General features: G+C 36.3%; 1 protein-coding gene across 1 annotated transcript in view; it reads left to right on the top strand.

The window, feature by feature from the left end:
- The window catches only part of LOC139144894 (poly(A)-specific ribonuclease PNLDC1-like), a 59,402-nt gene extending 37,884 nt beyond the window's left edge, over positions 1-21,518 (top strand). The window contains exons 4-21 of the mRNA XM_070715718.1: positions 1,415-1,490; positions 1,725-1,772; positions 2,018-2,106; positions 3,464-3,567; positions 4,790-4,881; positions 5,699-5,769; positions 7,695-7,755; positions 9,130-9,199; positions 10,281-10,366; positions 10,988-11,052; positions 12,158-12,225; positions 12,948-13,001; positions 15,065-15,107; positions 18,093-18,192; positions 18,670-18,759; positions 19,316-19,404; positions 20,092-20,190; positions 21,309-21,518. Coding sequence (XP_070571819.1) covers positions 1,415-1,490; positions 1,725-1,772; positions 2,018-2,106; positions 3,464-3,567; positions 4,790-4,881; positions 5,699-5,769; positions 7,695-7,755; positions 9,130-9,199; positions 10,281-10,366; positions 10,988-11,052; positions 12,158-12,225; positions 12,948-13,001; positions 15,065-15,107; positions 18,093-18,192; positions 18,670-18,759; positions 19,316-19,404; positions 20,092-20,190; positions 21,309-21,369 — 1,366 coding nt within the window. The 3' untranslated portion in view covers positions 21,370-21,518. The remainder of the gene's footprint in view (positions 1-1,414; positions 1,491-1,724; positions 1,773-2,017; positions 2,107-3,463; positions 3,568-4,789; positions 4,882-5,698; positions 5,770-7,694; positions 7,756-9,129; positions 9,200-10,280; positions 10,367-10,987; positions 11,053-12,157; positions 12,226-12,947; positions 13,002-15,064; positions 15,108-18,092; positions 18,193-18,669; positions 18,760-19,315; positions 19,405-20,091; positions 20,191-21,308) is intronic.
- The last annotated feature ends 339 nt before the right edge of the window (positions 21,519-21,857 follow it).

Genomic DNA, 21,857 nt, shown 5'->3' with positions numbered 1-21,857 from the left:
ATCTTCCAAAACTTGTTTGTCAACAACAAAACTCGCTTTAAATAAACTGAGAAATGCCAAACGACCAAGTGTGATATTTTTGAGAGCGCTGGTAGTACTGGTAATAGTGGTATACTGACGTCCCTGGGTTCCAGCGTCATTGTTTCTTATTGGTTGTCAGGAGACCAATGCAATGCAAGTGACAGAACAACTTGCATTGAATTGTTGTTTACCATGGGAACTGGTATCTGAGTAAAGCCCCCAGGATAATGTCCCCAGACTCAGCCTATACCGTAGGGGTCGTTCATTGTATTGTGGTTGATAGAAGGGCAAGATGTCATGCTATTTAGAGATGCATGTTGAAAACCCACATCCTGCTCTGAAATAACTGCATAAGATGGCAAGGGGTTTGGACGCAGTTGATAAAACTGACAAAAATTTGTTCTGTTGTCCTTTATGATTTATTCCTATTTTTGACATCATTACATGTCAAAAGCATGTATGGTAGTTGTCTGTCTTTAAATCATTTCTATATGACATAAAGATCACTCTAACCACACCCAAGTAAATCTCACATATACCATTAACATGCTATGAAGAGCTTTGAACACAGTGTAGGCACAGACCTTACTCCTTCCACTATGAATAAAGTAGTTCTGTCAACTGTGAAGCCTACCCATTGTTCACTGATAGAGTAATGGAACATGCCTTACATATTCTCCAATATCTGATCCCAAGGTAGAACTATACTAAGCAGACATGTCGACATGAAGATATGCTATGAAGCCACAAATTCCTGATCAAACAGTTTACACATAATGCAAAATCAAAAAGTAGGCTCAAACATCTATAGAATATGAAATGATTGCTTTCCTTTTCCATATTTGCGTCTTTGTTATTTAAAATAATCTGCTTTAAAAATACAATGTCCTCTTTGCAAGTGATATTAGGCCTTGACTTTCTTGTATCAATACTGTTTCTTCAATGCTTGTTTCTTCAAGAAATATTGTAAACTGTAACACCATACAGAAAGTCCTCTGGGCTCACTTTCTGATTGATGGTTCTTCTTTGATCCACTTAGAATATTTATCAATCAGTCAATCAATCAATCAACAAATTTTTATTATCCCAATCTTGGGCAATTGAGCATTGCAGCAGTGAAAAAACACATACACATCAATCACAAAATATGGCAATTTAAAAGGCATGTATGCAGTATTGAAATCTAGGCAGTACACAGTAATACTTCATAAAAGAGCCAACAGGAGTAAAATTATGGAAATAAAAAAGGTTGAAGAGCTAGTTTATTCTGTTCTATCATCAAATAGCCCAGTTGATAAAAAATGCATTTTAAAAGTGCATGTCAAATTATTTTGTGTAACTTTTACAGCCTTTAGGTTTTTCACAGAGTTGTTTTTCAAAATTGTCATTTCAGGTATGAATCAAGAACGTACAACTTTTATCTCTTTCCAATTGCCTGTTCCACTGTGGATGATAACTTTGCCTGTCAGGTATGGATGTCTACCAGTAAATGTAGAAATAATAAAATCTTCTGTAATGAGAGCTTTTTTTTTTTTAATCTTTTATCATTTTATGGGATGGTAATTTTTTGTGAGAAATTCTAAAAAAATCTATGAGCGTTGTTGTTTACATGAAACATTTGTTTCTATCATTACTTGTATTCCTGTTGTGCTACCTCAATCAGTATCACTGAGAGATATTGTTTTTTTATACCTATTCTATAGGCATCCAGTGTAGAGTTTCTTTGTAAACACAAGCTAGATTTTAACAAGGTAAGTGCAAGAACATGTTGGAGGTACCATTAGATGTTCATTATTTGTTGTGGTTGGAGCAGTTACTCAAAAAATTTGAAAATGTAACGTTAAGAATATAATAAAGACTTGTTGGAAAATAGTTCAGAGTACATTTAGATTTACAAATAGGTTATATGCACTGTCACAATCAACATATCCTCTTTGAGAATTTTTTTTATTTTTGGTTTGTTTGTTTTTTTGTTTATTCATCTTAAATTCTTTAGTTTATCTATGAAGGAATACCATATCTCAATGGTGACCAGGAGAGAGAATTACGACAGCAATTACATCTGCAGCCAATTCTGTTGTCAAGGTAGGAAAATGTGAGAATTGTCAGAATCAGTACGTTTCACTTTACTTTCTTTTTATCAGAACAAATACCAACTGCTACCTAATACTAGAGTACAAGTACTGTCCTAGGTTTTGCATGTATTACCGTACTCGTCCGAGTATAAGCCCCTGCTCGTGTATAAGCCCCCCTACTGATTTTAGAGGATTTTAGAAAATGCATTACATCCGTGTATAAGCCCCTACCCTAGTGTAACTCAAATACAGAAAGGTTAGGAGAGTATATTTGGTCATTTAACTTGGTAAAATTTATTTTAGATGATAAAGAAACCATTAAAAGATGTTAAAACAATGGGAAACTGGAGTTCCCTTGACAATATCGTAAGGAAAATGACACGTTTTTCCAGCATTATCTTGATTCTTTGACCCTACTCACCCCGTCGCCTAATAGAATAGTCTCACTTACGTCCGCCATTGTTTATTTTCATTCACGGCCACGATGTTTTCATGCTTGAAACATGCAGTTTCTTTTGTTTGAAGCAATATCCTTTCATTTGTGAAGACTTTTCCTGGTGACTATTACAATTTCACTGCTATGTTGTTGTTTTCACAAGATGTAGACAGTTTGATATTGGAATATTGAGTTGCCTTTCCGTGTGGGCAATGCATGCCTGTTGAAGCTGTTCACATTACTGTTGATCAGCAGCATACACATGACGTCTTTGTTTCAAGTTTGGGGGTTTTTTGACGCTGAAATTTCACCAAAATGTCACTTCTGTATTCAGAGACTGTACAATCAATTTCTTTGGATGTGTAAGTCGATTTTGAAAGCGATAGAAAGATCGAGTGGTGTTGAAAAAAATCGTGCATAAAATTAGCATAAATTAAGCGTCCATGCCAGATAACATGGGGTTGCTCGAGTATAAGCCCCTCCCCTAGTTTTACCGCTGTTTAGTGTTGCCGAACCGGGGCTTATACTCGGACGAGTACGGTATTAGATGTTGTACATTACAGTTGCGTACAGTTGTCTTCACAGAATTTTGCATGCATTGTTAAATGGTACAAGTACCGTACATGGTACAGATGTGTATATCTTGTTGTCTTTACCACTGCTTAGACTCTGTCCACTGTCTCTGTTCAATTGAGGATTGATTTGACCTTTGCTCAAACAAACCTTGGCCCATATTTTTTGTCCTTTTCTTCAGTTGTAAACTTGATCTTTTACATACATGGTAAACGAGCCAGAAAGTGTAAGTTGTTAATTTTTTTATATTCCAACATGGGATCATATTGTCACATTCATTTATTTACATACCTTGCTGGCAATACCTTGGACCCTGATCTGATCATGAAAATGTGTGAATTCTACCATCTCTGTCCAGAGAGCACCTTGATGAGTATCTCCTCAACAAATACACCTCAGCTGTGGCAGAATGGATACCGACAGCCAAAGAAGATGAACAACTGCTCTTAGAAAACAAACCAGGTAGGTATTTCTCAGATGTAATGATTATTTGACTTGTCTTATGTAATCCATACATTGAGAATATCTTTCAAACATAGTTGCAAGAAACAAGCAAAGAGTTCCCTGTTTCTTTCCTTTCTGTGTATTAGTCATACATATGTACTGCTTTTATGCATCCCAGTATACACCATTCCTATACAAAGGCTACTACTCTAAACCATTGCTGATAATTGATCAGCTTATGTAATTATAACATTTCATATATGTTATTCACTCAACAAAGGTTATCTAATTTGATTTACAAATCTCAGTAAAATTTTTTTTTTATTTCCTGCCTCAATTTACAATCCTTTTTAATGATACCAGGCAAGTTCTGTTGGATGCCATGCTGATGTTACATGCATGTTGATGCAATGCATGGTACAGTTCTACAGAAGGCTATGTTGATGATCATGATGATGAGATTATGACAAACCAGCTACGTGAAAGTGATGACAAGTAGATGTGACAAAATAGTGAAAATGCAACAGGTTCTGCTATGTCTGTGCTGTAGATGTATGATAATTTAGCTGTACAACATAGTATGACCTATGCATACCAGTAATGCTACCTGCATAAATGTACAGTTCTCTAAAGACAAACTTCTGTATGTTATATTGTTATTTTGTGTGACCCCACTGCTATCACTCTCACACTGAAAAGTGCCAGCCAGCATGTGACAACATTTGGAATCTGTGTAGAAACAATATACAAGCCACCATAATGAGATAGTTCTGCTTACGATTACTTGCAAAATGTGTTGTATATCTTACATTCAGAGGCACCATTCTCCTTCTGTTAGCTAGAACCCATGCACCAAATGACTACTGGTGCAGGATGTTGTTACAGTACAAGGAAACTTTATATTTACTGTTGAAATAATAGGTGCACTATTATTTTAGCTTGCAATAAGAATAGACATTGACTATAATTATCTGACCAAAGAGCCCTACACAGGTACAGATTACCAGAATTCCAAATAAAAAATAATAATAAAGCAGGTGAATGTGAATAAATAAATTAATTAATCAAATAATATTTTTGATGAAATTTAAACTAATTTCTGTAATATTTTCTGTTATCCTCATACATCCTGAGACTTTATTGTACCAGTGGTCTGCAAATATATCATACCTCTGTACAAGTACCGGTAGATCCTGTGAAACAATTTGCATTTAATGCAAGTAATTTGTTTTATTTCTAGATCTACAAGTTGGTTTCACTTCCCTGAAGGTTCAAGCTGTTTTGAGGCGACAGTTTCCAGAGATCTGGACAAGTGTCAATGAACTGGGAGAGGTCAGTATGCATTCTGGCGTTATCACAGGTAGAAGTATTGTAAGCTTAGACAACATGCTTTAAGTTAAACTTGTATGTCACAGAATTAATAGTGACATATTTTGATGAAAAGACTAATTAAATTTAACCTGCTATAGAAAGCCTGTGCTGACATGTTTTCTCAGTCATTTTGTGAGGAGAAGCAGGGAGAAATAAATTGATTTGCAAGATTCTTCTAAAAATCTGTCGGCATAAATGTGGGGAACTTAGAAAGTTTGTCTCTCTATGTTACACTGTTAATGTTGAATGATGTTGACTGAATTTAGATAAAGGGCAAAAGGTTACTTTTGCAAATAGTTTATGAGTACAACATGATATGTGTTATAGTGCAGAAGCATATTAGTCCTGACATGGCATTGACAAGGAGATAAACAGGACAGCATGTAATATGAGAGATTTACAGAACATGCTCAAAAATCATTATAAACTGATTGACTTTTTTTGTGACAGTTATGATAACCTTGGCAGGAAAATAATATTTCAATGTTCTTGGTTTGACTGTGTATTAGAGTGAAACTCATTTTTGTTGTTTTCAGTAGTCTACTCTTTCCTTGAACAAAATTTCATCATGTGTCAAAGGTCACAGTATTCATGGATTTTCACTACTCTTGCAGATGCCATCAAAGCTAGTGGTAAAAAGGCCAGCTTTGATCTCATTAACTCAAAACACAGTCCCTACACCGTGCTAAAAGCTCAATTTTTCTGAATTCCATAAGTCATTCCTAACCAGTTAAAGTGCCATTCCTTTATTGAGGTAGGATTTTTTTTATTTTCATAGATCAGAATTCAGAAGATCTCCAACAAATCCAGGAATGAACTTGAAGAATCCTCAGAATGTCTGGAGGAGAGGTATGGTTGAACTTCTGTATCTGATCTCAAATATAAAGTGTACCTGTACTTTCTGTGAAAAAGAAAGTGTCATAATGGTTCCCTGCTGATGCAAAAAGGATTTTCTTTGATACTAGAAATTTAAGACTGATAAAGAACTTCAAGAAATTCCCCAATGTTACTCAGAAGTCTGGCGTGTAAGGTGGTAAAGGTATGAGCTGAGACTTTACCTGTACATATTAAGGTAGTATGTGCCTCGAGAGTGAAAGACTTAAAGTTTTGCTCAAACTTTATCAAATCAAGAATAAAATCAGGGGGCACATTGCAAAGTTTGGAACTAGAGAAGCCAAGTACTTGATACTTGACCGATATTTGAAATTCAAAATAGCTGCCTTCCCTGTGGAGAAATATCTAATTCATTCCCAAGAGCTATAAATGAGCCACACGTCAAGCAGTAGACCAGAATGAAAAGCTGGGAGTTTGAATATCTGTTCCCGATGCCCTTTCTACCTTAAAATGTATTATCTAGTGTACTGGGAAGCTGATGTTTTAATTCTATGGGCCGTAGAGTTAAAGTGCCAAAGGAATGATTTTGGTTCGACACAAATTGTTGTAGGATCAATATGTGTTAGACTAGTTGTTATGTGTGTGCAGACAACAGTGGGTAACAGATAAGTGTGGTATCTACTGAGAAGGTTGTAAAACCTGTACATGGTATTTGTAGAAGAGTTGTTAATGAATATTGAGAAAAATAGTCTTTATGGATATCAAGTTGGCCACTGTGAGTGTTACAGTTAACAGTACTACGTGTAGGTAATGAAATACCAAATAACCATTGGCTTCTTTGTATTATGGTAAAGTGGCAACACCATACCAGTATACGTATACATGTTGAGTATTGAAAGGGAAGGCAAACGGTTGAGACGGGGTATGCAGCTGCAGTCTTTGAAGAAATTATTGTCCCAAGCCTTGTTGTGCAGTAGTGTTTCCTATCCCGTGCGAAAAAGACATGTCCCGACAATAGACTGTATAATTGTTGCAATAAACATAACAAAGTACTGTTATTTGTAAAGTGATTACAAATCTGCAAAATAATGTTGACATGTTGTAACTCATCAAAACACAACCCAACCATTATTCAGTGGGCTTTATTTGCTCATGTTCAAATCCATTCTCTGATTTACAAATTTACGACCAGGACTGTGCACCCTTATTAAGCAACTCAGTACACACCCCACCATGACATACACTGACATGATGCTGATTCTAATATGTCAACAATTTATTGGCATGGTTGTAATAAAATACATTGATGTTGAAATTATGGAATAAACTAGCTTTCATAGCATATCATGGCCACTGGTCAATATACAGCCTGCATGTGTGCAATATCCAATGTTATTTAGAATTTATTTGTCAATGAAAACATTACCGGTACTTATTGTAAACGATGAAGTTTGCTCTTGAGTTTGATATTTTCTATTTCAACATACTTAAGGTCAGAAGAAGAAGAATATAGACTTGTTACCTATCATAGGAATAATGAAAACCTTATCGAAAGCTATTGTATGTGCTAAACCTTTAAAAATATGACAACATTTTGTAGATGTAGTGTGCCAATGCAGGTGTTGTTACACCCACATGTAACAACTTACTTGCCAAATAATGGTAGTCAGTGTGCATTTGAACTGGATATTTTCTGTTTTCCCACTTCAGTTTTGGAATATTATATACCGGTACCTTCTTAAAAGAAAGTCGACATATTATTATCCAACCATATGTAGAACTGTATTATCCTGTTTCTTGTGATTTGGTACCAGTGATAGTAACTACTCGCGGTATCTTATAATAGAAATAATTAATTTCGTGATTATTCAACTTTAATTTTCAGCTTGAAATGAGCAGAATGCCTTTCGTCAATGTTCTTTTTATTATTGTCTTCACAGGTTGCTGGAGAAGGTCATTGGTTTCTCAAAGGTTTTCCAAGCCATTGTCCAAGCCAAAAAGGTACAAAGTATACTGCTCTCCTTTCATACCACAGATATTGGGTTAGTAGATAAATGTAAAACCATTACCAAGTGGTTGCTAAGTTACATAGGAATTCAACAGTTGTATATTGTTTGTTTCTATTTCTTTTCATATACTGGTACTTATTTGTTTCTTAACCAGAGTGGGCACCCAGCCCACTGTTTGCTTATCCCTAATGATGCAAAGATGGAGAGAAAATCAGAACTTCATTCTGAAAGTATGAACTCCATTTTACAGTTATTAAATCCTCACTCCACAGTGACGGAAAAGTGACTTTTCAGCCAAGGGAACCTGGGATAACCATGGCGGATTAAGTTCATCAAAGTTATCTATCATTATACTATGTAAGTTTTTCTCACAATGTAGAGCTTGTTTGCTGTTGGTACAAAAGTGTGGGCTTACATAGTAACATCACTATTAACATTGCTTGATTTGTTTTTAGTTTGAGAAAAGAATTTGCATTGTTTGTAGTTCAAAAGAAATAAAATAAATTGATAACTTGAAGTTTGGTATTTTCAAAGTACTTAATAATTTCTTATATAGTAGGCAGACTCTCAGTTTTCCTGCCATGAAATATCATTTCATGAAAGATACAATGTCATGACGATTATTGAAAAGTCAGCAGAGACTACCAGTAAACTAGCCAGCTAAGTCATTCAACTCTCACCAAATGCCCCTTAAAAGTTTCTGAGTGTGTTCATGCTGTGGTCGATCTGCTGTGTTCATCAAAAGTTGAACTGATGCCCACATAATGAGAAGCCCATTCAGAATTAAGATGTAGCTGTCAAAATCTCACAAAAGGGAACACAACAGTATCACAAATATTGGGGAGTCGATTGATTACCTAACACTGGCGCACCATGGGTATAGCTGGATATAGCCCACTCTTCATATTCTGATTGTACATGCAACCAAGGCAACTCTCGCTTTCGAGTCAAGAATTCTCTGTTACAAGTCAAGATTTCTCTATTAATTACGTGACATGAAGTCCTTATCATTTGAGGACATTTATTATCCTCCCATAAGCGTTGGCTTACTTTAAGAACCATCTCTATTCACGCATTCTGAAAACATTTTTCCCAGGAATTCCTTACTTCATATCAGGTGTTGCCCTGGTTGCACCTTTGATTAAAATAGATTTCCCAAAGGATGTTTTGAATTGAGACATCAAGATGGTTCAAAGAACTGAGTATGTTTTCAAAAAGCAGCTTCTTTTCTCTCTGTAGAAAAATGGTCTGCCTTACCATAGTTCTGTGTTATTTGACAAGAATTCTGTGTGTATACTATGTTCTAGAAAATATGCCACATATAATGTTATACCATAGTCTTCTAATGTTTTCTTTTCTCTTATAGCCTGTTGTTGGTCATAATATGCTGTTGGATTTGTGTTTCATCTTTGAAAAACTACACAGGCCATTACCAGGTGAGAGTCCAGACTCTCCCACAGCCCCTCACTGATGTGGCCTGGCTCAGCACAAGCCGGCCAAGCTGTGCCAGTTCACTGAGCTCGGCTACACCAGCCACAGTGTGTAGCTAGGGAGGGATTGTGAAAGAGTCTATTGAGAGTCATACCAACTGATGATTTTTTTTGTCTCAAAAGACAGCTATCTTAGAAACAATGAAACAGAGATATTACAGAAGTTGATGAAAATGAAACATGCCAGCATGGAGACAGTATTTATCGGTCACATAAAATTGGTATTTCTTAGGGGATAATTTGTTTTAATGGTAAACATAGCCCAAATTTCAGTACTCGGGAGCACATGTTACTCAGCATCAAAACGCTATGAAAATACACATACTCTCAGGATTGCAACAGCTGTTAAGAAATACATTCGTACATAACTAATCACTATGAGCATACTTTCTTTAATACAAGACAGTTAATTGATAACATTCTTTTTGACATTTTAGCTTTGAAGCACGTCTTCCAATTATATGTTATTGCACCAACCGGAGATACTATCCACCTAGAGAAACTGTCAGTTCCATCATGTGCCTTTCTCATGACTCATAGGCTTTTCACATAAAAAGACCTAAATTATTAAATGAGGAACTTTTATTGCCTTCTCAAATCAAAGACATTTCAACCTTAAGAGACATTTCACCTTACTAGATTTCATGCCAATACTGTGCCAGTGTCTTACCGTAGTGACTTTTCCCAACGAAAGTGAAATCATAAAAAGAGGAACCTTGCCTTCCTAAAATCAGAGACATTGCAACCGCTCAGAGACGCTGCACATAACTGCAGGGACTTCAAGCCAATATTGCACCAGTCTCTCACCACAGTGTAATGCTTCACTGTATGTAACCACAGTCTATTATTATTAGTTACACTGCAAGTTAAAAAGTAGTCATCTATAGTATTTGATAATTTTGACTCCTGACTACTGCCTTCTCAGGACTGCTTTCAAGACTACAGGAATACAAACAATGTAGCAATGAGTGTTGTTACTGTAATGATGATTTGAAGTGACTGCGTTAAACATTCTTCTCTCACACAGCTACATATCTGGAATTCAAAGAGAAAGTGCACAGAATACTGCCCTTCATATTTGATACCAAACATCTTGCCAGAAAATTCAAAAAGGTGAGATTTCATCCCTCAATAAAGTGTAACTTCAATTTCAAATGAAAACTGGTGGGTACACATTTTCTAAAATTTCAGTAATCATAATTCTTATTCAGGCAGTACCTGAAGTTGGGACATAAACAGTGTAAATGTCAGTGAATTATCAACAGTGAACACCACAGAGATATCAGTATCAAGATGGTATTGTCCTTTTAGATCATTTTTAAACGTCTTATTTTTATAACATACATGTTATGGCCTAAATACACTTTCCCATTCTAACTGCCTAGACAATATTTGAATGTGCTATTGTGTGCCAAGATGATAGAGTGGAACAAATTACCAGTCATCAAAGTACCCTTAATATGCATGTTGTTAGGCCAAAAAAGGTTTGTTTCTGGTCATTGACATGTGGCAAAAATGATGCGGCGACGCGATTTTTTTCAATTTTTTTTAATTTTTGGTGGAATTTGATACATTTTCCCCTTTCTTACCATAGGGGCAAATGAAAACAAGATAAAAAATTAGTCGACGCGCACACTTTGAAGTGATGCGGGCAGTGACAAGAAACAAATCAATTTTGTTTTTGCCTTACGACAGTTTTATGTTATTATTGGTTGTTTATTGTTTTACACACAGGTTCTTTCAGACCGTGGTTTGTGTGAATCCAGCAACCTTGAAGACCTCTACACATCACTTGACAGGTGAGTACACCCATAAAACTAATGACCGCGTCTCAGGTAAGCTGTGGATGAGATTTATGTCACACTGTGTGGTACAGGCTATTGCTTGAGGAACACCTGTTACCCCAAGTGTAGAATGTTAACCCTGAAGCAAGTGGTCAGTTTACACTGTTTTCATTTTGTTCTGCTACCACACACAGTTTTTACATTTAAATCATTATGTCATGACCAGACAATTTATTTCAGTGCATATAACACCTACATCACATTTTTATGTAGTTTGTCCAGTCAGGCATTTAACATGGGAAAGTGTATTTAGGCCATAGCATATGTGTACCACATGGCTGGGCATTATTGTTGTGTGATTGAGGTCAAACTTCCTATTCACTTATATAATACACTGTATGCCATAATGGGGCCCCCAACAGGCTCACTGTACCAAAGAAAAAATTTGCTGCATTTTTAGCCATTCACCCATTGAACCCTAAACCCCCCCCCCCTACCCCCGACCTATGATCCATGTACTATGTTCAGATTTACCTGCAAAAAGATGTGAAGATTTAAAAAGTTTCGATGTTAACTGATAGAAGTAGATTTTCAATTTAACCAAAAAGCGCAGGCAAAATTAATCTGTTAAGTCCAGTGATGTTCCGAGTATAGAAATGTTGCTTATCAAAAAGCAGTATAATCATAGCACTTTGTCCCGGTGAACATCTCACGTACCTAATATTAGATGACAAAACTTTAAGCTAATGCACAGATGAGACAAAAGTTTGAAAAAAGGTCCCCACTGTACATTTCAGTAATCCCCACCCCAATGACACCTTGGACACTTCAGAACACTGGTGGATGTTATGATGCGTAATTGTCATTAATGTGTGCAGGTACATGTATAGGATGTTAGAGGTACAGTTTTGGTTATAACATGTCAGGTCCCAAAATGTTCTAAAATTGTTTCAAAACTGTCAATCAAGATTTGATACTGAGAATAATAACAACAATAGCAATAATAATGATAATTTAGGAGCACAACATCAATCAATGTAGAAAGTGGAATACTTGCTTTGTCATCAACCTCACAAGTACTGAGAAGCTTCATTTTGTTTTGTTTTTTTTTGTTTTTCAGCCATAGAGGGCGCTTCTGTGTATTGCATTCTCCAGACATAGGTTTTGCAGAGGCCTATGACAAATACAGTAAGTGACATAGTTGTCTCTTGGTGAATAAATACAAATATCAACTTGGTTGATGAATCACCATTTACAAATACCAGCAGATCATTTTGTTGATAAAATGATCACCCCTACTTCAGTATATTCTCAAAGACATGGACTTTATTCACGTGATCAGAAAATGGAGTTCAGTTGCCTTTACTGTAAATACCTCATCTTTGAAAAGATCAAAACATTAAAATAAACATTCGTTGGTAGTTTCTAGACAATTTTGTATTTCAATACTTCATGGACAACTAATGCTGGTCACACCTGTAGCCAAAAAAATTTTTCTCTTACTTGTTTGGAAAAAGAAATATTACAAAAGCACTGAATACTACAACGGATTACCAGGTATTACTCACATTGTTGTCTTGTCTTCAGCATGTTAGTATGAGCACAATTAGGAGGGACTCTTGTATGAGTTTGCTAGCATAATCACATTTGCTATTCACATTGTACATTTCGGTATTTTTTTCTCCCGAGATTATTTATTGAAAAAGTCCACGTCCAGAAACTTTCAATTGACTGTTATAGCTTATATATTCTAAAGTGGATAGTATGTACTCTGATGTTTAGAATTGACAGGCAAATGTTTAAAAGTGCACCATCTTGTCTTTATTCAAACCAAAAATAAAGTCAGTAAAAGAAATTTCATTGCTGCCACTTGTTTGATTGTGATTTTTACGTTGTTAATCCTATGCCAGAGCAGCATGGACATCCACACGAGGCGGGCTATGATTCATTTATTACAGGATATGGTAAGTTGTCATAACATTAGACACTTTTGGTAAAATTGCTATAGTATGCCTACTATACTAGCATGAAGATGTGCTATTAAAATTTTGCAGTAATAGGGTCATTTTATTTAGCTTTATGAACGAGAGTCACAGTGTATGAAAAGAAAATCATATTTATCCAAAATTCAGGAAGCTATCTACGCCAAGGTACTTGTATACTAGATTTTATCACATGAACTGGCCCGTATCTCCACCTGTGTGACGTACACCAGCACGGATAAGAAATCCATATTACTGCTGTTGTACGTCATCAACCGGAACTTTTTTCCTGCAATGGTACCGTTCGTACGTGCACGTCGCGACACAGACCGATTTGTCGTGATCGATACCGTGCTCTCATGACATTTTGACAAAAAGGTGACCCGACAAATCCAGATACGGAAACATAGAAGGCATGCCCAACGAAATTTCGAGTCGCTAAAGCTTTAGCTATCCCAAAGAATCGAATGAGGATACCGTCGATCGTTTGGCTCAGTAACGTCACGGCTCCAGTCGCAAGGCTCAATGTGGACGTGGACGTCGTCGCGTCGTACTATACCTGGCGATCGCCAAGCGAAGTCGTACCTGGCGATCCCGGTTGGCGATAAACTCGAAAGACTACACCTCAACGAAAGTTCAACTTAATAAATGAATTCCGTATAAACTTCGGGAAAGCGACATAGAAGGCACAAATATCGACGAACAACGATAAATTCCTTCATCACACAAATTATTCTGTTGTTTCTCGATCGGAATCAAACCTGAGCTGTCGACCTGTAGCGTAAACTCTGCAGTGCAGCGCTGTAGAATCCGATGCATTTCGAAAGTTGACTCGGACAACACTCACAACAGAACAAACAGAGTTCCCGTCAAGTAACAAAATTGGGAAGTACCTACGGGGGATATATGTGTCACAGCAAATATCAAAGTCCGTATGACGAAAACATTGACGACTGAGATGGCCACCGGCGGAGGCGGTGACGCGCAGTGCCCACTGTAGGCCTACAAGCGTACACTGTGTGTGTACTGTGTCATCGATCTGAAACTTTCGGGCTCGCCAAGGCCATAAACTTGTGATATTTTAAAAGCCACAGCATCTCTAAGAATGATCACTACTGTTTCGATCGTGCCGTTGCATTCGCTTTATAAATATAATTGTAAATATTCTAAATAACTCAAAATACTATCGTTATCCGTCGCCAGCGCGGTGAAAGCTATGTCCGCCGATGGCAGACTTGCCTTGGCATCGCTCCAGCGCGAGACAATGATTGACACGCGCACGTGACCGAATCCGTATGTCTGATTGGTGGAGATACCATTCCATGTATCAAATTTTTAGCTTAATGGGATTTATGAATGAAAGTATACCTGTAAACATTTGCACATCTCCTGGGTGACGGACCGCTTTACTCATTAAATGTAAGTAATCCGCGTAAATAAAACACAAAATCGCGATAAAAATCATGCAATTTGTTACAATAATTTTGATCCATCCACATCAAAGAAAAATAAGAAGACTGTTCATGTGATAAATATATAATCCCATGGAATTTTTCTCTGTTTGACGTCATCGTATACTCGTGTTTTTCGCGGAGCTGCACAACTTCTCGCCTTCGGCTCGAAGTTGTACGGCTCCGCGAAAAACACTCGTATACGATGACGTCAAACAGAGAAAAATACCATGGGATTATATATAAATATACTCCACATACATGTAAAACTTTCTCTGAATGATATTATAATATGTAAAACCTTCATCATGACATTATCCACCATTGGTAGTGGCCTCCAAAGACAGATTTTCAGAAAACCTATTGAAAGGTTTTCAATTACATCTCCAAAGCAAAGTACATTTGAAAAGGCATACTGAGCCAAGTATTCGTAGACCAACAATATGGCCAATATAGCTGCATTTGCTAGAATTGTAGTGTTTTGGTAATGCAACAGAACGTACACATCATCTTAGACCATGACTTTCCAAGCTTTCAGGTGTTCAGATGAACATTGTCAAATATATCGGCTGTATAAAATCTCTTGTTTTACAGTTTTCCTCAGGATGGGTCATCTACTTGCAGTGAAAGACATGGGGTAAGTTCATCTTGGCTGATGACATAAATAGCGTTTAATTTCCAACGTCAAGACATAAACACAAGTACCATAATTATCTTGTCATACATTTTCCAGTTTTACCTTCTATCCTATACAGTTTTTCTTAAAGTGTTTGCATGGAAAGTAATACAAAAAAAAGCATAAGAGGGGTCAACAAATGGTGTTTATTGGCAAATGTGTGGTGTTAACAAAAAAGGGGCAAACAAACAGATAAACAAAACAAAACCCATTGCCAGTCACAGTGATCCAGTGGAAGTAAAAACAAATGCAAATGTCAATTATCTCTCTGTGAGAAATGCAGTTTCTGGATATGTTGCAATAGAATTGCATTTTGAACATTTCATTCATTTCCTTTTACTGTATGAAGAATGCTTTCAGCACCCTGTTTCAATCTCTACTACAGTGCTACCATTTCTTAATTTTGCTCGCGGGTTTTGTTAAAGGAATATTTTTGTCTCCAGTGTGTACACAGTCATGCAAATCAAACCGATTATTAACTCTTTCCCTCCAGAAGAGCCTTATAAACATTGCAAATGCACCTTGGATCAAATTTCAATATTGACAAGGTAATACCTACTATACTGAATGCCTGATATATAAATAGACATATTGTACCACTAAAACAAAAATGCATGTTGGGGTTTTTAGCTCACATTTGGTTATACCAATGTGAGTTTATCGTATAAGCTGAAGTCGATGGCGTCTGTATGTATGTGTGTATATGTATGTATGTATGTACGTACAGTATGTCCGTCATCATCAAAACATGCAAACCACTGCACGTTTCAGCTTGGTATTCGATGTGTGGATGCACTCTTGGCTATACATAGGATTTTATTCAAATGAAGTCTGCATTGCCAAAATTATGCAAATGAGCTTACAAAATTTGAAAATGGTAAGGAATTGATATCTCGAGAATTGCTGTTTTGATTGCTTTGAAAATTTGTGTGCAAGTACCTTAGGTGAACATTATACAGTTTTATGAATATTATGAAGATATCCTTTATTTTGTATTTTTGCTGAATTTTTTGGTGATTTTTCTCATTTTCAGTAAATTTTTCTTCTCTGAAACCGCCAGCCCAAATCTCAAATTTGGGTTGGATCTTTGCAAGGGTGTTACTCTTCTAATTTGTTGAAATTATGACAAAATTGGGAAAATTATTATTTTATAGCAATTTTGTCATTTTTGGTCAAAAAATCTTACACAGTATTTTCTTTTTAAAACCCCCTGGACAGACAACTTTCATATTGGTACACAGATGTACAGAGATGATAATAGTTAGGTGTGTGGAAATTGTCCTGAATTATAATATGCTTGGCTGGAATCCGGCAATCTGATTGGCTGGAGCCGGGGTTTATATTCTCAACAAGAAGACCTGCGTGCCGCGTAACATTTTTGAGCTCGCGCAAATTTCGAACGCCAACTTGAGAGTTCAACGCACCGTAATGTCGAACAAGTCTATGGCTTCAGATTGTTTTTGATTGTTAAATTTTAGGCTAGTGCAGCTTGACGAACCAAAAATGAAGAGTTACTGTAAGCAGCGGAGTCTGTGTAACAACACCACAATTTTTTAAAGTTTTATGAGCGTTTGTTTTTAAGAAAAAATTATTCAAATTCGATGTCTAATCGCGATATCGATGCGTTGCGTAACCGTAGTTTATGAATGCAACTGTGCACCGCGCGTGTTCTGAAACGTTCTTTTTTAGAGTTTGTATGAGGCTGGGCGCTCCTGAATTGTCGTTCCAACTTCGGCCCTAAATAACGAAATTGTCCACTTATTTTTAACTTCAACATATTATAATGAGGTTATAAACGGTGCGCTCAGGTATTTGGTTGCGGATATAAGACCTCTGGGTGAAAATTAGCATATTTGGGTGAAATAATCACCTCGCTTCGCTCGGTGATTACTTCCCGCCAAATATGCTAATTTTCACCCCAGAGGTCTTATATCCGCAACCAAATACCCTCGCTTGCCGTTTATAACCTCTAAATATATAAATTTGTATTTTTAAGACAATATTATCATTTTTGGTCAAGAAAACTTGTTCTCAAAATTACTTGTTTGAAAGCTTTGTAATTTGGTATAAAGTCCCGAGGGATCTTATTACCAGTAGATAAATTTTCTGACCAAAGTGTTGGGAAACTCCAAAATTTGTATATTTTAAGTAATTTTCTCACTTTGTGACCTTAAATGACCTACACCAACCCAGGATATGTTGTGAGACAGTTTCGAAGGCTGTGAACATAATTTTGTCATATTTGGTATCAATTTGTAGGAAAATTTGATCCAGAAAACAAAGCTGAGGTGAATTTTTTCATTGCGGACCAATTTTTGCAACTTTTCTTTGTAAGAAATACAAGAACTGATGAGAAATTTGGATCCAGGATAATTCCAGATGTTGTAATCACCGCCCACAGTGGAAGGCATTTCACTATCTGTAACTAACTTAAGTGCTGTTTACATTAGAATGATAACACTCATGGCATTAATATTTCCTGTCATCTGGCGTTATGTAATACCAAGGGATGGAACATTTGATATTCAGGAGGGGGTAGGGTCTAGAAGATTGATGAGGTAGCATTACTTTTTTACCAGATCCCTTCTACATTTTTTTACCGGCTCCCACCTTTTCTTTTTATCAAGCCTTCTCTGTCTATTTTTTGTAGTTGACATTTGCTCATGTATTTAGGATCTGCTTGTTCCATTGCTATAGAAGTTGATACGCATGTTCCTAAAGATGACCTCCAGTACCTAAGTTGGAGACCTTATTTGCTTTTGTCATTCTTGTTTTTCCTGGTTTAAATATTTCTCGAATGGACCAATTCAAACCGAATGTGAGCACACTGTCCTTGACGGTATTTTTTTGGTGTAATGGTCAGGTACATATGTGACATTCATTTGTCTGTGTGTCTCAACCTTCATAATGGCTCAATGCTGAGTTTTTTCAATTATTGCAATTCAGATCAAAGTATTGTCAGCCACAGCACTTCACCAGCTATTTACATGCTTTCCGGAACTGTGAAAACTGTGTTTACATTGCCAGGGCCACCAGTGATTATGTGGTGAGTTCAGTAAATGATTGCATATTCCTTGCATTGAAAACCTCAAGACTTAGTCTTTTTCTCAGCTTTCAAATTAGTGCTATATTGTCATTGATAGTAGTACAGTGGCTAAAATACACATGGCTGGCCGTAGTTCAGTTTGTACTTTATACACCACCAGCGTCAAGTTTAAAATTATCAATTTTTTTTAAAACTGGATTTAGTATTTCAAGCAATAACATTTCTCTCGCTTTTTTAAAATTTCTCGTGAATGTAGGATATCAAGTAATGATATAAAAATGTAATTTGCTCTTTTTCTATTACCCTATGATCGGATGTCCATTTTGATCATAAGGGATTTATCGTCTCAATTGAAATAAGAAAAAAGTTAGAATAAAAAATGTAAACTCTTAAGGCAACAGCAGTTTCTGTGTCATAAAGCTTTGTTGGCTTTGTGTTTGTATTATTATTTTAACAGATGGTGTTTGTTTTCAACAGAATTTTGGAGGGCCAGATCCTGTGTCCAACCGACCAGACTGGCTTCATATCAGAATTACAGATTCAAATATCCAAGCCAATAGTCTACAGGTAAATGTGTGACAAACTTGTAGTTTGCAGTAATCTGAAAGCTGCTCTTCATAGTTTTGGACTCCAGGCCTATCTTTATGTCTTAATGTCTCTCACATACCGGTACATAAGCACACTCAAAATTTTTCACATACTGGTAAAAACATACAAAAGTATGCATTCTCCAATCTTTAGTCTTTGTTTTTTCTGAGTATTGTAACATCACATTCATTGAAGTTCAATATGAGTACAAGGATTATCAGGCTCAATCTACCTGGGGTGGCAATCCTATTTTTCAATCATGAATAAATTGACAAATGTCTTTGCCCATATGAAATATGTACTATAGACCTCTGTAGCTATCTATGGAATCTTGTTTTTCCATAGCGTTCTATTGAAAATGGTGCCAAAACTCTATAAATCTCTATGGAACTTCATAGATATCTATAGAATAATTCCATAGTCTTTTTCGTAAGGGTGGGGTAACTTGGAACTGTGGAATGAACCCTCTATCCTTCCAATGCATTGCTACACTGGTGTCTATTTTATAACAGTTGCTGTTTTGTGTTTTCTGCAGCTAGCAGCAATCTTTGGTGTGTATGATTCTGTAGATGTTAGAGTACTGGATAAGCAGTGTGCAATATTAGCAGTTGCAAGCTACAGAGGGTGAGTGTGCGTTGTTCTTCTGAATCTTCAAATATCATATGGAAATACATATACTTGAGAATTATCATCCAGTAAATGCAGCCATTGAGTACAAATACTGATTTGAAGAAAATGTTTTTGTGTCTTCCACACTGTTTCCTTGGCATAAGGAGGCTAGTTCTCATATCCCTGTATGAATTCAAATTTGCCTTAATTTTTAGGCTCATGGAATGACAAGATTGTACAATTTTGTGTGTGTGTGTGTGTGTGTGTGACACACACAGAGAATTCTGGTAGCAAGTGATATGTACGATGTCATTTGAAAAATTGTAAAATGCTTTGAACCATATCAAGTTGTATCTAACATATGAAGATATCCAGTGACTAAAAAATACCAGTTATAAAAGATTTCATTACACTTGTAGTTACATGTATTACATCATCCATGCTTTGTGTTAGGTGTGAGGTGAGTCCACCATTGTCTGCTCACCCCAACATGTACATGCAATTCCCTGTAAACAGGTCCTGTGATCATCATAGTTGATATTATTGTGGAACATTCCACATGATATGAATGTGACAGCAAAATTTGTATTTCACATACCAAGACGATATCTGCTCACAAGAATACACAATCATGGAATACTTATGAAAGATTTATTTCCTAAATATCTTTGCTTCTTTGTCTTTGAATATTTCCATCCCCAGTGCCAAAGATATCCTGAGAGCTTTTCAAAAGCATAAATCCTTGAAGGTTGCCAAGTACAACGTGCTGCAGCATTCACCAACTGTCAGGTTACTTCTTTGGTGAGTTAAAATATGTGTAGTACTGTATTTGTCATGTGTGAGGGTTTGTGCATGTAATTCTGGTAAGACTGCAGCATACTTGGCCCACACTGAACAATTTTAAAAATTAGTATGATCCTAGGGGGTCCAGTGTACTTTAGGCATGCCGTAATTTTTTCCCGTCCTTTTACTGCTGCCATTTTGTTCCCACAGTCCTTTTTCAACCACATCAACAAAATCAAGATGCACCACTGCCTAGAGTGGTGAAGTGAAATATATAAAAACATTCACTAGTTTGTGAATTTGAACCTCATCTCCAACCTAAATTGTCTGAACAAATGGAGTCCTAGATTGATAGGTAGGAAGAAAGTAGTTGTAACAAAGACAGTCGAAAAAGTCTATGGTTGTAACTTTTAATGATGATAAAGAAGAATCTCATTGTTTTGCAGTCTCAAAGTAGAATGTGCCTGGGGGACAGATATTCAATTCTGGATTCAAGTTTGTACAATGCTTTTCCAGGTACATTTTGAAGCTCTTGGAGAGAGAAAAGTTTCACTGTTTTAGTTTTGTGAAAATCTAAATTCAATTTTTGCCAATAGACAGCAATGGCGGCCATTAGGCATTTTAAATATCGGTATAAAATGTAAGGTAATATGTTTCTCCAGTACCAAATTTTACTTGGTGACCTCCGATGATTTGGTTATGGTATGGTCCGAAGTTTCCTTCAGTTTCAAGGCATGTGCTACATTGATAAATATGTGTAGCTGTTGTTTTTGTTTGATAACAATTCATACACTGTACCTATCACCAAGAGTGTTTTCAGTACATGAAAATAATGCTTTCAAAAACTGTTGAATGCATTAATGTCTGTACGGCTACAAGTCGGTGTATTCACAGGTAGGAAAGCATGCAGACATGACATAAATTTTCTCCAAGTTGCACAGGAAGATCCTTGGCAAGTAAGAAATTACTCTGCCTTTACTGCACACATGTATCAATAGCTGGCTGTTTCCATGATGTAGTTTGAGTTACCCGACTGCCTGAGATAAGTTTTACTTTTTAAAAGTACAAGGCTGTCATCAGAAACATACATATCATCTGTACTGAGCTGTGTTAATGACTGATTTTCTCTTTTACAGGAGTGGTGTGGCTGTTTCTGGACTAGTGTGTCTGTGGGCTTTTCTGCCTCCGTGTAGGTAGACGATCAAGCAGCAGTCATGTCAGAAAAAAACAGCAAAAGCTATGCCATTTCATTCCTATTTGTTTTGATACGCTCTTGATTACTATATTTTTCAAATTTAATTTATCAGAGTTTTATTTAAAATAAATCTTTTTATTTCAAACTTGGATTCTTTTTCTCCTGTATTCGTACATAAAACCATGTCTGTGTATTGTGTGCTTTGGTCAAAGCTTACATGGACATGGGTCTGTGAAAATCAAGTGATTAAATGTGACTCCAACACACTTCAGAATGCTAAACAGCTTTTTCAAATGAAAATGTGGACATTTCTACTGCCAAATTCTCACAAAAACGTACAACATTCAACATCATAATGATGTACTAGCAATCTGTCATTCCATGGGTAACATGTGTACGGTTATGAAACTTTCTCTATTCACCAGGTATGTAATTTGTTCTAACAATATATCATGTAATTTTATGCAGTGTTATCATTCTGCCAGATAGA

The sequence above is a fragment of the Ptychodera flava genome, chromosome 12 (genome assembly GCF_041260155.1).
Source record: "Ptychodera flava strain L36383 chromosome 12, AS_Pfla_20210202, whole genome shotgun sequence".
Taxonomy (NCBI): domain Eukaryota; kingdom Metazoa; phylum Hemichordata; class Enteropneusta; family Ptychoderidae; genus Ptychodera; species Ptychodera flava.
The sequence above is the reverse complement of the archived record's forward strand: the minus strand, read 5'-3'. Positions and strand labels throughout refer to the sequence as shown.